This window comes from Oratosquilla oratoria, chromosome 1 (genome assembly GCF_046742065.1).
Source record: "Oratosquilla oratoria isolate Oo_2021 chromosome 1, ASM4674206v1, whole genome shotgun sequence".
Classification (NCBI taxonomy): domain Eukaryota; kingdom Metazoa; phylum Arthropoda; class Malacostraca; order Stomatopoda; family Squillidae; genus Oratosquilla; species Oratosquilla oratoria.
Genome location: NC_134777.1, coordinates 49,000,692 through 49,015,691, shown reverse-complemented (window position 1 = coordinate 49,015,691; position 15,000 = coordinate 49,000,692). Strand labels below are relative to the sequence as shown.

The 15,000-nt window shown below is 43.5% G+C and overlaps 1 protein-coding gene across 12 annotated transcripts in view; it reads left to right on the top strand.

Annotated features, from left to right (window-relative positions):
* LOC143030265 (NAD(+) hydrolase sarm1-like) overlaps positions 1-15,000 on the top strand; it is a 722,505-nt gene that overhangs the window by 687,097 nt on the left and 20,408 nt on the right. For all 12 annotated transcript variants that reach the window (XR_012967128.1, XR_012967083.1, XM_076196001.1 and 9 more), the window contains 3 exons: positions 7,875-8,054; positions 8,503-8,841; positions 8,947-9,114. Coding sequence is in view for 10 of the 12 variants with exons in the window: in XM_076196001.1 (XP_076052116.1) it covers positions 7,875-8,054; positions 8,503-8,841; positions 8,947-9,114 (687 nt within the window). In the remaining 2 variants the exon portion in view is untranslated. The remainder of the gene's footprint in view (positions 1-7,874; positions 8,055-8,502; positions 8,842-8,946; positions 9,115-15,000) is intronic.

The window sequence follows — 15,000 nt, the reverse complement described above, 5'->3', positions numbered from 1 at the left end:
AGATTGCTTGCCCAGATGCCAATACACTTTGCCAGTCGAGACAAAAGTGCGCCACAAGCATCCTGTCATAGAAAATGAGGAAAGACCTGGGGCAGAGTGAAAGTGCACCCAAATCCGCACTAAACGGAACACATAAACCCAAGGAGGAGGAAAGAATTGCGTAAACATGTAGCATACGTTCTAGTGCAAAAATATCTCGACAGCATAGTAATAGGTGAAAGGTAAAACAAATGCTTGGCACATGAGAGCAAACATGGGATAGATTAGACAGCAGCTCCCCCGGACTAAGGCAACAAAGGACCGACGTCTTTTTTTTTTTTTTTTTTTTTTTTTATGTTCCGGTAACCATTTCTGATGTTTTAGACATGGCTCATAGGAGATACATCTCTTGCTCCGTAGACGCATGAGCACTGTATAAGTATTAGCTATTTTGTATAAATAATTTATTTCACCGTGCTAGCGCAACGCCTACAGTAAATGCATTCCATGGATTTTTTGTGATCTTTATTGATGAACATAACACAGCACCCCAGCACTATATTATTGTGAATACCTCACCTGCAACCGGAACACTGTTCTAGAAACATGCTATCATTGCACTTGCCGGAATCGCATAGACTGACACGAAAGTAGCGAGGTGCCAGATGCCTCGTCTCTCTGGAGGGCCAGGTGCAACATGCACATGCCAAGTCATAGCTCGGTGCCCTTGGATTGTCAAGGCTCTTGTGTGTGCGCGCGTCCGCATGCGTGTGTGCTTGTTTCTTATTTTTATTTATCTATTTATTTATCTATTTAATTTATATATGTATATATATATATATATACATATATATATATATATATATATATATATATATATATATATATATATATATATATTTGAGGGGTGGAGTCGGAATCTGGGAAGGGTCATGCCCTCTTCCTGCCAATCTGGCAATTTCACTCCCAAAGGAGTAGAGCAGCCAGCAGCCGTCTCGATGTCAGCAGTGAGAGGGCGACCGGGATTGGCACCGCATGGCCTGCTGTCATAAGAAGGGCGGGGACTTAGAGTAGATGGACAGGCAGACATAACCGTCGCGTCGATGAGGAAGTGATGAGCCAGTTGGACGACCAAGCATCGTTGATCATAGCTTGTCAAAAAATTTCGGAAATGAAAGGAACCAAGATAAGTCTTGGGTAGGTGGACGGGCCAAGATTTGAAAATGGGATTAATATTGATCACGGAGAATGGCTACTTCAATTACGAGTGAATCACAGAGGGACACGAAAAGATTAGATTAGGGAAAGTCGTAGCAAGGTTCGGGACAGGTTGGCAGGATAGACAGACAACAACCTGTTGACTTGAGCCTTCGTCAGCCAGCGCGTAGGTCACCTTTAAAAAGGAGTTGCTGGGGATAACGTGCCTGCAGAGAACTATGCAGTGACGCGGAAATTCCGTGACGACATTCTTTTGCGAGTCCCATTTGTACTAAGGTTACGTCTGTGACGAGAAACTGCCTCAATATACTACGCGAAGGGCAGGGGCATAGAGGGATCTCAGATAGCATAGGCATTCGTGAAATCAGGAAGTCAGTCATACTTGGTAAAGAATATACGTGGCACAAGGCAGATAGGTGATGAAGCAAAGACGACTCGAAGCGATGTAGCAGAAATGACAGGGCATGCTGAACATGAATATATTGGGAGAGGGAGATAGCGACCTGGAGCAAGGAAATATTTGCCACATCACAACTGTGAACTTAACCACGTTAATACGAAATGCATTCGGAAGACACATTGAGGGATACAGACATTGTCGTGACTCGGCATGAGCCAAGGTGATGTGACATACCTCTATGGGTGAGTACTATATGTCGCGGCACGAGCAGGTAAAAAGCACTAACAAGACCCATACAAAGCAAGTTGACGACGTGTCACCGAAGGCCTGGCATAAGAATGACACGTGTCACTGGCGACGGATTTGTACGATTGGGCAGGGGGGGGGGCGGCAGCAGGTGGACAAGAACGAGTGGAGCGGGCGGGCGAGTGCGTCATTAACATTCCGAGGACGACGATGTGGCTGGCTCTAGAGGACTCCGCCCATCCAACTATATAACCGACTAAGCCAACGGCCCACCTCCGCGCTCGTGCACCCTCCAGCCACACACAGACAGACAGACAAAATTGACATCACCCTTGGTTTTGTTATCTATTGTTATCGCTGTTCTTTTCGTCTTCTTCTACTTCTTCTTCTTCTCCTTTTACTTCTCTTCCTTCTTTGCGTGTGCATGTATAGTATGTTTGTGGTGAGCGGCCTGCCATGTGCATATTACCCAAATTAATGGCCAGAACTGTAACAAAAATTAAGAGAAAGGTGATATGCTTGTGTCATCCTAAGCTGCGAGAGTGCCAAAAGTTTAGTTTCAAGGGAAAACCAATGGATTATAAGGAAGAGAGAGTGAGCCGTTCTTAGGGTGGAGAACTCTGAATCAATAGTTTTTAAGACGCGCTCTTTCGAGGTAGCCTACAAGGGTTCACAACAAACACACACACACACACACACACACACACACACACACACACACACACACACACACACACGATTTGATGGCGCAGTGATAGAGTTCCCGGACGCCACTACGGCGGTCCGGGTTAGAAACCCGCCCAAGGCTGAAATTATTTCAGTATCGCTGCGCTACGATCCGTTACTCCAACTCTTGTCGGCGGGGAGTTGAGGATGTGTGTGCGTGTAAGTTCACAGCATTACCCATAGATCGGTCATATATGAGCTCTCTTCCGGGAGGAAAATAGATGTCGATCACGAGTCTAAAACGTGATCCAAGGCCGTGGTGGTGAAACACGCGCGCGCGCACACACACACACACACACACACACACACACACACACACACACACACACACACACACACACACACACACACACACACACACACACACACACACACACACACACACACAAAACCTGTAGATCCTTTTTGTCTGGCTGTCCTTTCATCTTTTGCAGAATCATTCTCCGTTCTTACCTTAATTAGCGTAGCTAACAAGGAGATAAATGAAATTTCTTGGCGGCAGCCAGAAAAGGAAAAGTATACGAAAGTGATTAATTGAGATAGGGTCCAACCAAGTGTTTCTTAACTCGGGGCGCTGGGGAATTATGTTCCTCGTTAATGCAGCATCTGTAATCCCTGTAGCTAAATGTTAGATGGTGCTGGACTGCCAAGGAGTGGTGAGGTCGGAAAATCCTTTGCATCCGATGGGTTGCCACGGAATTGAAGGAGAAAGGCTGACGGCAGCAGCGAGAGTAAAGAGGCTAAATGCCATTCGGTGCTGAAGAGGGTGTTTAATCAAAAGAGAGAAGTGCAGAAGCCGTAACGAGAATAACAAGAGAATGGCGACGCTGCAGTGGCCTCCTCAGGGAGGCGGGAAACGATTAACGTTCTGACCACCAGCTCTTCCTCGTTTTCTGTTGCGCCTTTTCTCAGAAGCACTCAGTCGGATAACGTTCGCCAACGTGCTCTTAACATTACCATTGGCGGCGCAGGACGTTTTCCCGCCTTGTGCAACAACAAACAGTGGAGACGGTTCCCGTCACTGCTGGTTTGCTCGATGCATTGTGTTCATCAGTCCGCCCTCGACGATGTCTTCACGTTATTATCAACGACTTCATGCTTTCTCACCTGAGTAGCGCCACGTTTCGTACTGGTCGATGGTTCGCAATCCCGTTTCCTTCTCCTTAAGCGACCCCCCCTCCCACCTCCTCTTCGTCGTCTTCCTCTTCTTGCGCCACGCCACACGCCGCCCACATTCTGCATCTCCACCTGCACACCGTCTACTTGGTCAACATTTACCAGTTGCATTCCCATCCCGTCAGTATCACTTTGGCTGAAGGTGTACGTCTGTACGTATGTGGGTGGGGGAGGGCTGAAGCAGGACCAGCCATACACTTTCTCCCACTTTCGTATCGGAACGAATTAGGTTCCCTGACAGGTAACCGTTTTACTGGCATTTGTCTTTTGACGACCCGGTTAATAGGATGGTTGCTTGAGAGCCTCGATGTCCCCGAGGAGTACGTAAGTTTACGTGGTTCTTCGTAACAAGCGGCCAAGGGCCGGGGCAGAATTGAGTGCACTGCGGCCCTATACGACTTCAGGCGGACAGCCAGGTGTGGCACCTGTGACTGGCAGGAGGAAGAGAAGGATCCTCTATATATGAGGCGAGTTTCCAGTGGCGACAAATACCTGTTATAGAAGAGCGACTGTTAGATACTCTGAAGGTGTAAGCTTACTTTTTGAAGGTTTTATGGGTTGAGTGTCACGGAATCTCGCGGTGCGTTTAAGGTCTGGCAGTTTCTGCCTGTCATAGCGCCCGCAGGTTTGAATTTAAATTAATGGAGCATTGCAGATTTGGCGGGAAACCTTCCGAGGAAGCATGGCGGGTGTTTCCAAATTCGCCACGCACGAGCTGGCCCGCTCATCACTTACGAGATTTCAAAGGAGCTCTTTCATGCTGATAGGAGCCGTCACCTTTCCTAAGAAAGCGGGCTCACGCGCCGCTGTTTTGCAGTGGCTCAGTTCGTGTGGCGATACCACGATATACATAAGGATGGGCCACGACCTCCCCCCCCCCCAAGTGAAATGCAAAGAGCAAAAGTGGGCGTAGACTCATGACGTCATAAGCATGTCATACTATTTGTGTGACTTGTTCTTGTGTGTATGTATGTGTTTGTGTGTGTGTGTATGTAACGCGCGCGGGTGGATGTGCACACACCCATAATGCGAGCATGCGCAAACATTTAAAGGCACTTCATTGCATAGATACAGGGATTCATTCAGCTTACTTTGAGGTAGAATTAGGGAATTTGGTTTATTGCGGTGTAAATTGTTACCATTGTGCATAGATCGTTATTGTGGGAGAAGCTCAGCGACAGTATTTCGTTGGATGTCAGCGCGCCTCTGCTGCTCCTCCTTTTTCGCCCTTCTGAGTGCCCAACGCGAGTTGTTTCTTTGGCCACTGGTGGATCTCTTCTGTGGGTGAGGGCGCGACGGGAGCGGAGCGACCGAGCCGGGGCCGGGGGCGGCCTGGCCTTCCTCCCTGCGCGCTGCCGTTGCTGCCCTTGGAATCGCTCCGCCAAGCTGCGCATGCGCCACTCCACGTCGATCTCTCTCTAAGTATTGCAGTGCTTATTGTTACAAACGTCATCCTAACATTACCCTCTGAAATGAGACGCCAGCTGCATGGCTGGAGGATCATTTTGTCGACTTTGCATATGCTGGACTTGGGCCGGGATTGGAAGAAACCCGTCTCAAGTCAGACAAGTTGTTACCAACGCGCGCACAAACTCGACGTCCTACAGCCCACGCGCGCCCCTTAGACGCATGCGCACTCGGAGCATCGCTTGCAGAAGGGAACTCGCAACCACGTTTCAAGGTGTGTTGTGGTAACAGAGCCCCAGCAAGGAACGTGAGCGGCCTCTCTGTTATTTACAGCAGATATTGCGTGTGGCACGGGATCCCTGGCTGACCTGCGGCGGCACCTTGAGCCCGGCCCTCTGTCCGTCTGAGGACAAACAATTAAATAGGCCAAGTAAATCCTTCCGATCTCGCTTCGTCGATCACTCATTGATGTGAATTATATCAACAAGGAAGTAGGTAGACAGGTGGGCAAGCAAACATATAACTTGGAAACGCCTTTTTACACGCACGTGCAGACAAGGGGGTTCTACCAGCGTCTGCTGCCCCTACCCCTGTCCCTGTCAACGAGTGAACGAGGGAGGAGTGAGTATAGCCTTGGCATCTTACTTTGTCTTTGTCGCTCTGTCGCATAGTCGGTCGTGTAACAGCGCCGTCGTCATTGCCGTCTTTCTTGGGGTCCGTGCCAAGTGAGTTAAGGCTGACACAGGTTCATCACGAGGGTTGTTGGATTCCGTCCGTCCCCCTGCTGGGGCGCGACGCAGCACAGGATCGTGAAGACTATTGTCTTTAGTCAGCTCGAAAAACCTTGCGAGGCAGACGGTGGACTGAGTGAGTGAGTGAGTGATTAAGACTTAGAAGCAGTGCTTTGCAACTTTTCCCACCTGAGCCCCGCAAGACAAAAATAGATTAGCCTCTTTGTGCCGCCGCCCCCAACAACAAAATACGATGATCTTTAGCATTCCTTGTGAAGTAAAGCAACGGTGCCCCAAGGATAAATGCTGTCTGTGGCACGTAGCTACTTTTAGCTACTGGGACAGCACATCATTGTGTTAGAACTACTACTCTGCACTCGAGAAGACAGCAAATAAGTGAGATGTACTGTAAGGTCCAAGCCTTTTGCCATGCTTGGGAGGAATTTATATCGCTGATGTTCCTCCAGCTTGGACACTTACTTAGACGGAAGCTGTTAAGTGGAGACGGTGTTTGGTTTTTGTATCCACAAACTCTGAAGTGGAATCAAATCAAAGTAATGACTTGTGGCTGGCTGGCGACGGCACCAGCGGGGCTGGAAACGCCGCGGACTTCCGGGTTCGGAGTTCTTTGTTTTGTTTTGGACCTCTCCTTTGGGAGGGTCCTGATAACCACAGAAAAGATAGTTTCCGAGAAGGAGCCTGCCTGGTGACCTAACTGTGATGCCCTCTTTGTACATTGTTATGCAGACTATGTGCCTTGACGGTGTCCTGCAAGTGGATGAAGGTAGCTCGTCTGCTACTCCCTCCCACACGTAGTGGCTCTTGTTCATGAATATGTATATACCCGTATGTGTTTCTTGGCCTTTGGGTTTTTTGGTTAGTCGTACATGTTTTATTACTTGTGTCGGACACTTGACCCGATTCTGTGGCCCTCATTCACCTCAATTGCCATCACTCGGGGCCAGAAGCAACGACGTGGCCAAACAATATGGGAGGTTCAAAAATATGAGAACGATGTGTTGCTGGACAGGTGGGGTGTAATATGGTACGGTGCGATAACCTAAAGGAGTCACCGGTGTCTGGACTGAGGTCGTGGTGGGCGGATTGGTCACATGCCAGGTCCCTTGTGGTCGCAGCTCCTATGCACGACTATTTCTTCAAAGAGTAAATGTTCACTTTAGAACTGAACTCTCAACTCTGCTAAGATGGAATCCGTTGAATACGTGATCCGTCATTTCGAAGTATTCCAATGGACGAAGAAGGTCGAACTATCTAAGACCTTGTAGCTGCCTAAAGCCTATACTGTGTTTGCATTGTGGTGCTATCAAGGTGATCCCGACTGAACGATAGACAGACTGACCCACTACTTCACTGATTTGCCTTGAGGGAAGGTCTAGCAGTATGGTAGTTCTCAAAGCTACCAGGCAGGTAGGCAGACATACAGTATATAGATTGGGTTGTGTATTGATAGTTGTATAATGATGAGATGCTAGCAGTAACCCGTAGAAACTTTACCTAATTGAGCACATCGGGAAATTAACGATCATGACAAGTGAATGTTGTTGATCCTATCGTTCCACCACTGAGGATTTAGCTTTCGGTCTCTGGACTAGGTCCAAGATCTCTCTGTCAACTTTGACCTCCATTTCTTCGCATAAGAAGAACTGACAGTAGTCCGAGTATTCCCCTTTCTCTTACCTGCAGTGGCATGAAACATGCTTACGTCAAAACAACACCGAAAGTAGTCCGACATTTCTTTCCAGTGCACGAGGAACATTGCTACAACAGTCGGGCAGCGAGTTTCCAGGCTGTAAAACTCGAAGCAACAGCTATTATCAGTACTCTTTTTTCATTAGCGCTTTCATTTCCTTATCCAACTTTTAATTAGTTAATCATTATGCGATTTATCGGAATATGATTATCATCTGTCATCTCGATCATGTATATTATCAGATTCCCTCTTGATATTAATGTTGCCTTATCTTTTTCAGTTGGTAAGCCGAAGCAGCAGCAGTCAGATGAAGTCTGCGTTGCGCACAAGCAGCTCCAGTTCTCACCTGTCCGCCTCCTCAAGCAACAAGAACGAGCTCAAGTCTTCGTCCAAATCTAACCTCTCCGAACTCAAATCGTCCATGTCCGAATTCGAATCCAATATAAGCGAAATGACGTCGGTGAGTAGCGTAGTGCCCTGCGATCTCTTTGAGTTATAATGGGGGTGGGTGTATTAAGGTTTGGTTGGATTGAACAACTAAATATAATTTTGTGAAATTAATAAAAAGAGTAGAGCTTAGCTAGTTATTGATATTTGAAATGGTTAGCCTATATGAAGAAATTTTTACAACCTGAATGAAATCGCTTGATATTAGCCAGTACAAAATCCTTGAAAGTGTAAAATTCGTTCCCATACCTAAACGGTTAAATATATATTTTATTCATGTTCTAGGAATTTATCACCTCTATTCAAACTTTATTATAAAGCAAGTGTTCTGTCTTTGGACCTTGTGAGTAATCCTTTGGAAAATGATTACCGTGGACTCTCAGTTAAAAATGACTGGGCTGTACAGCTGCGGTTATGTGTACTGAGTAGTGATTGTGGATCACGGTCTCTTTTTATTTCAGAGCAACAGTGTCAACTTCAGCCGGTCGCTCTCCAAGGCGAGCAACTCGGCCCTCCAACAGAGCGCGTCGTCCATCGGGTCGGCGAGCTCAAACTTTAACAAGCTCAAGGGCGGCGGCAGCTTCAATATGGGCTCCATGGACGCCCTTAATGATGCCCTCAATATGTCTTCAGAGCAGCTAGCCCTTCCTGATGTGGATGGCGACCTGCAGAATGCCCTGGCGTCCCAGCAAGAGCAACTGGGCACGAGTCCTTCCCTGTCGTCTACACCAAACTCTAACAGCAATACCAAAGAACTCAAATTTGAACAGAAGACGGTGACATCCTCTTCGAAAAAGAAGGTGAGTGTTTTAAGGTATTCATGTGGATCTTCCTCTTCTTACTTGTTTGTATACATCGCCGAAACCCTGAAGTTACGCCCTCTCATTGCACTCTACCCTCCACAGGTGGTTACTGATAAAAACAGTTATGAAGAAGCGTCGGGAACCTCGTCAGAGTCACGAAAGATGCAGACGGGTGATGTATCCTACGAAGAGTCAAGCAAGAAAGCAGCGTCCAAAGCCAAGCTCGAGATGGACGGCGTCACGGCCGAGAAGGCTGCTGCAGTGTCTCAGGTATGTAACTAAGTCGCCTGTCACTTTTGCAGTGCTGCAAGTGGAGTAGGAAAGCTTCTTCTGATATGTCAGTTTTATCCATGTACTTGCTGACAACCTTGATAGGCTATTTAGACCTCTGAGATGACAGTAATACTACTGATCTATTTCATTGGCCTGAACTTTTTTTGTAACTCTTGTACTTGTTTGGGAAGAGTGGACCAGTTCAACTGCACTGTGCTGGGTCTAATTTGTCAAATATCATGAGTTTCTAAACATGGTGGGTAGAATTTGAAGCAATCAATCTCTTTTAAGAGACCCTCAGCCTCAAAAATCCTGGTCATGGCATCCAGGTTGGATCATAGGTCACTCAAGGAATTGACATGAATGAATATGTGGATACAAATCAAACAGATTCTTTGCCATCCCTCACTGTCAGTACACAATTCAGATACTGCACTAAACAGAACAAATGAAGTTGACTAAAGCTGAGCATGCTGTGGCCACCATGCATCACTTATTACAAACCAACACAGTAGAAAGCACAACAGATGCCACACATCCACTACCAGGCCATCTCATGCATGATCAAGCACATATTTGCAGAATGTTCAGTTCTGACTGTACATAGACACAATCACAACACAACTGGGGTGTAGATCCTTTATCACCTCAATCCAAGAGGGTGATTGTTTGCCTTTGTAACTCAGTGTCATAGTTTACTGACAGATCAGTAAAGACAGAATTACCTTGCGATCATAAAGGAGGGTGCAATATCCTGAGGAGTAGAAATGGTATTATTGTGCCACATCAAGGGGCATAGCTGTCCCCCACAATACTATGATGGTGGACCAGATTACTATTTCACTTGTTTGTTGCACTATTTAGGGAAGAGCTTTTCGCGTTGTTTGTACTTGCCATATTTTCTTGCAAACTCTATAGTGAGGTGCATTTATGCAGGGTGACCACTCACTTTTTCCATTTAGTGATTTCTTTATCATTTTTACTAGTTTTGATATGAGGAGCCTATGGAAATGAAATACTAGATGATCACTGTTTTTACTATTTCTTCATCAAAATTACTGAAAGCAACTGATGAGAAGTAAGAAATAGGATGAAAAATTCTGTGAGGAAAACCACAGGACCTTATGGCATATTGGGTTGGGTATTAAACAGGTGCACAGAGGAACTATATATATCATTAACAGATTTAATCAGAAGTTCACAATATTGGAAAAACTTTCAGCAAATGGGAATACATAAGCATTTTGTCTATCTGCAAGAAAAGTAACCATCTATGGAGCATTTTCACACACAAGTGTAGTTAAGAGGTACTAGAGAATAGGGACCAATGACAGGTACCTGCAAGACATATATAAAAAAAAATGTGTCCACCTCTCTTCAAATGAGGATGTCAAAATATCAAGGAAAATTGTTAACATTGACTCATGTATGATGTAAGACAAGATCTGGTAAACATGAATGAACTAAAAATTCAGGAAATATAATTTGGCAGAAGTGTAGGAAAGTTAATATAGACAAAAATATATAGGAACACTGAGAAAGGTAGACAGAGAAAAAGTTTGAAGGTTGATAGTAAAAGTCTAAAACCAGATCACCAGCTTGGTCAAGATTCACACACATAGTAAATATTTTTTACATACCTAGACAGTAAGACAGTGAAACTATCCACAATCCAGTATTGTGGATCAAACTATATGTGACAGTAGTCTGGAATCCATATGAAGAAAAAAATTAGAAGTTCAGAAGATCCAAAGGACCTTGACTTACTGGATCTCAGAATGTAGTCATATGCAAAAAGGCTGGTAACCCTTGAGTTAACATCTTGAAAAAATAAATAAATAAGGAATAGGATATTTGGTCACCTTTGCAGATTAACATTTTTGTTGCCTGGGGGGTGTTATCTTGGCAAATAAAATTGCTGGAGTGACAGAACAAATATAAAAGTTGTGAATAATGGTGTAAATATTACATACCATTTACCAAGGGCTTTTTCTCCATTATAGGGGAGGTAGCCAAAGTCAAAAGGCATAATTCTACTCCCACCCATTTTATCCCCACCCACTCCACTCCCATTCACCACCTCTGTATCAGGACAGTTTCCCCCAGAAGACAATTTCCCCCATTGTCAATTGCCCCCCTGGGACAATTCCCCCCATTGTCAATTGCCCCCCCCCCCCAGGACAATTACCCCCTAGGACAATTACCCCCCATTATCAATTGCTTCCTGGGACAATTTCCCCCTAGGACAATTACCCTCCCTCTTTTCTTGGTTCCTGGATGACTGGTCATCCCTGCATCTCATCCATCACCCAATTCAAATAATAACAAGGGAAATTAATTCATAGACAGTTAATCAATTAATCAATCCATAGCCTCTGATCTCTCATACAGGAGACCCACAGCCCAAAGTCACCTGGCCAAGTCCACCAGGTTGGCCCATAGGTCACTCAAGGAAGATTTTGTAGTGTTACCTAATTTGAGCATGTAAGCTAACATGCTCTTTGTCTTTGTGTCATAACTGCTTGAGATTATATAAGGTGTCTAGAATAGAAAGGAGTGAATGCCACACCTCCTTGGTATGGAAATATGGTTCCTAGAGCATTTGATGTTGAGACGCAAAATGGCTTACATATGATGCCAGCATTTTCCCCTGTATATTCTAGACACCTCATATAATGTTTGTTTGTAGCTTGATTCTGTATTTATGTTATTTGAGTGATAGGATCCCTGAGCATAGGCAGCCCAATTTTATTCTTGTGTGCTTTGGAAGTGTTTTCTCTTCTTCTCTTGAGAGAGATTTTTCTGTGGGACTTATGCATGGGGATTGTTGGTGGAATATTGGTGGTCTTTCTTGAAGGACTTTTTGGTGATCTGAATGGGAATGTGTTTTTGTGTGGATGTATTGTTTGGAATTGGTGGTAGATTTGTATGTTAGAGTAGTAGCCTATACTGGGGGGTATTTTTTGTTACATTCAGCTAGCAGTATTTGTGTGATATGAAATGGATGTGTGGAGTTAAGTGCTTTTGCATAGAACTGTTTGTCTATCATGTTCATATGGTGTATGGGGAAGATTTGTGTTTTTATGTGTAGGTGTCATATTGGAGTGGTTTTGGTGTATCCTGTTATTATTGTCAGTGCTTTGTTTTGTAAGGTTTACTGAGTATTTGTTTAATTGATTGTCGGGAACCACCCAGCATAGTGTAGGGTGATTCTTATGAACTGTTTGAAGACTATAATTAGTTTTCTGTTGCCTGAATCCAGTACTTGCAGTGTATTTTCTTTGTTTTTTATATATATTTTTTAAATTTTATTTTATATTATTATTATTATTATTATTTTTTTTTAATTATTCACGGTGTCAGATCTTTGATGCATTGGCTGAAGGTCATATGAGTATAAAAAATGAGGCCCAGAATTTTAGGGCTCTTTTCCAATGGAAGAGGTTGACTTTGATTTTACTGTAGGGTGTTTTTTTATTCATGGTTGTAAAAAGTGAGCAAGTTTACTGACAATTTGTAGGGTGCTGCTTACATTCTATTATCTCTGAGCCATTGTTCTAATACGTCTAAGTAGGCTTTGTATTCTGTTGTTTCAGTTTTAATGCTAGGTTATAATTGTTAGATCACTTATGAAGAGGTTGAATAGCACTATTGATATACTCTGTAAAATATATTTTTGTCTATTTTTTATTAGATATATGGAAGCAATGAAAGGTATCTGCTTGTGGTGGTCTTGTGATATGGACAGTGATGCTGCCCATTTTCAAAACCTTTCAACACACTCATCTTCATCATGTGGTGCAGTCTTGATGGGCTGACATTCTCTAGACTGGGGTCAGGATCTCTATTAATTTCAACAATGATTCTTACACCTTTTCACACATGGAGAGCTGATAGCTAGCAGCTGCTCTCCTCTTACCACTTTCAGTTGGTGACATAGAAAAATTCCACATCTTTACATCACAAACAACAGTCCAAAGTTTCTTCCCAGAGAGATCTATGGGAAGACCCAAGGACCATTGCCAATTATTATTATTACTATCAATATTTTTGAAATTCACTTCAAAATCTAAAGTTTTTTCCACTTTTTGTATTTCACCTACACCAAGATTATAGGTTGGTACTGCTGAAGTGTAATTCATGTTTTGGTTTCATATATATATCTTAAGGTTCTTGTGTAGTATTGCATTCAATCTCTCGTTCTTTATTCTAATCACTTTTATGACATCATCTGCAGGCATGTTTACATAACTATCTAGTTCCTTCTTCATATAATTAATACAAATTAAGAACAAGAGCTTTGGATGCATGTGATAGGATATTAAAGCAGGAATGAGAGTATGAAATAGAAATATGCAGAGAGCTTGTGAATGGATAAATGTATGATGCAGTGTGAATGGATATTCTGCACATCTGCTCCATAAACATGTGAATGCTGAGGTGGGGGTACTGTTTGATAATGATTACTGTTACTTCAAGTTAAACTGACCAGAAATAGCAGCACCCACAGCAGCTATCATTGGTCATCTAGCTCGTCCATTGGTTCCTCTGGGAAGCTAGGAAGAAATGTTGAACTAATGTCTGTGTGGTGTGGGACTGTTTTCTGTGTCACTAACTTATAGTTGTAGGAGAAGGATAGTAAAGCACCAGTTGCCAGCTCTCCCTATGTGAAAAGGTGGAGGAAAAGTAAATTTGATAAGAGGAAGAAGCCTGGTCCAGAGAATGATTTAAGTCCCTTAGGGTTGCACATCTAGGTTCAGGATGGGTTTTAAAGATGGTTAACAAGGAAATGATTCCCTATGATGTCTGTCTCACAGTGCCACCACTTGGAGATGCCTATTGCTGGTCCTTGCCATATGATGGTGTTAAACCATCTTTGGATGTTAGGCCCAGTCGTAATCGACACTAAGGAATAGGTCCAGTAAAGAGAGGATATTGCAGTTGTTTTTTCCCGGTGCTGATGTACAAAATGGATTGTAAATAGGTTTAGGAAGACATCACACACTATTTGGTACTTCTTTTCTTTGAGATAAATCCTGTTCATGCTTTTACAGTGAAGGTTAAGCATTTAAAAGGCCCCAGCTCTTTTGAACTTGTTGGACTGATAATATATCTGCTTGCAGTGATCTTGCAAGGCAGATAGAGAGAACCATATTTTGCTAATCATTTCCAAATCTCAATTCATTGAGTACAATACTTTGGAATGTAGTATGTGACATTCATTTCACTCATTTTAGTTTAAAGCTGTATTTTAGGATTTTACCTGATGTGATCTTATTTTTAAATGAATAGTTTGCCTCAGGTACACTTATTCTTCATTCCTCCAGTGATATTTTACGCAAAGTCTCCAGGCTTGTTGCATGTAATAAATCTTGTAATCTTGGCAGCCACACAGTAATTATTCCAGAGGTGGGCATTGTAAACCAAATTTCATTTTTGCAACCAATTCCACAAATATACTCCCTTACCTTCCACTGCCACAAATCACTAAAACCTTTGACTTTAACTGTTTTGCAAACTCAGTTTCATTGTCAAAATATTCACCTTTTGGTATCATGGCAATATTTTTGTTATATTTTGGATATCATTGGAAAGTTGACACTGGCAGTCACACAAAAAAAACCAATGTACTTCTGTTTAGTTAAGAATATATATTCTACACTATTAGATTACTATATTGATTTGCTTTTACTAGATAATAAACAGGCCAACTCATGGGAATGATTTGTAGAGGCATGAACAAAACAGAATTTTTTTCCTTAAAAGTTATCAAAAATACACAGTCATAATCAAAATTGCAACTTTACAATTGCTAAAGTAGCATTTAGCCAAATTGATCATGGAAGCACCCTGCTCTGGATAGTTTTCCATGCCATTTCCATT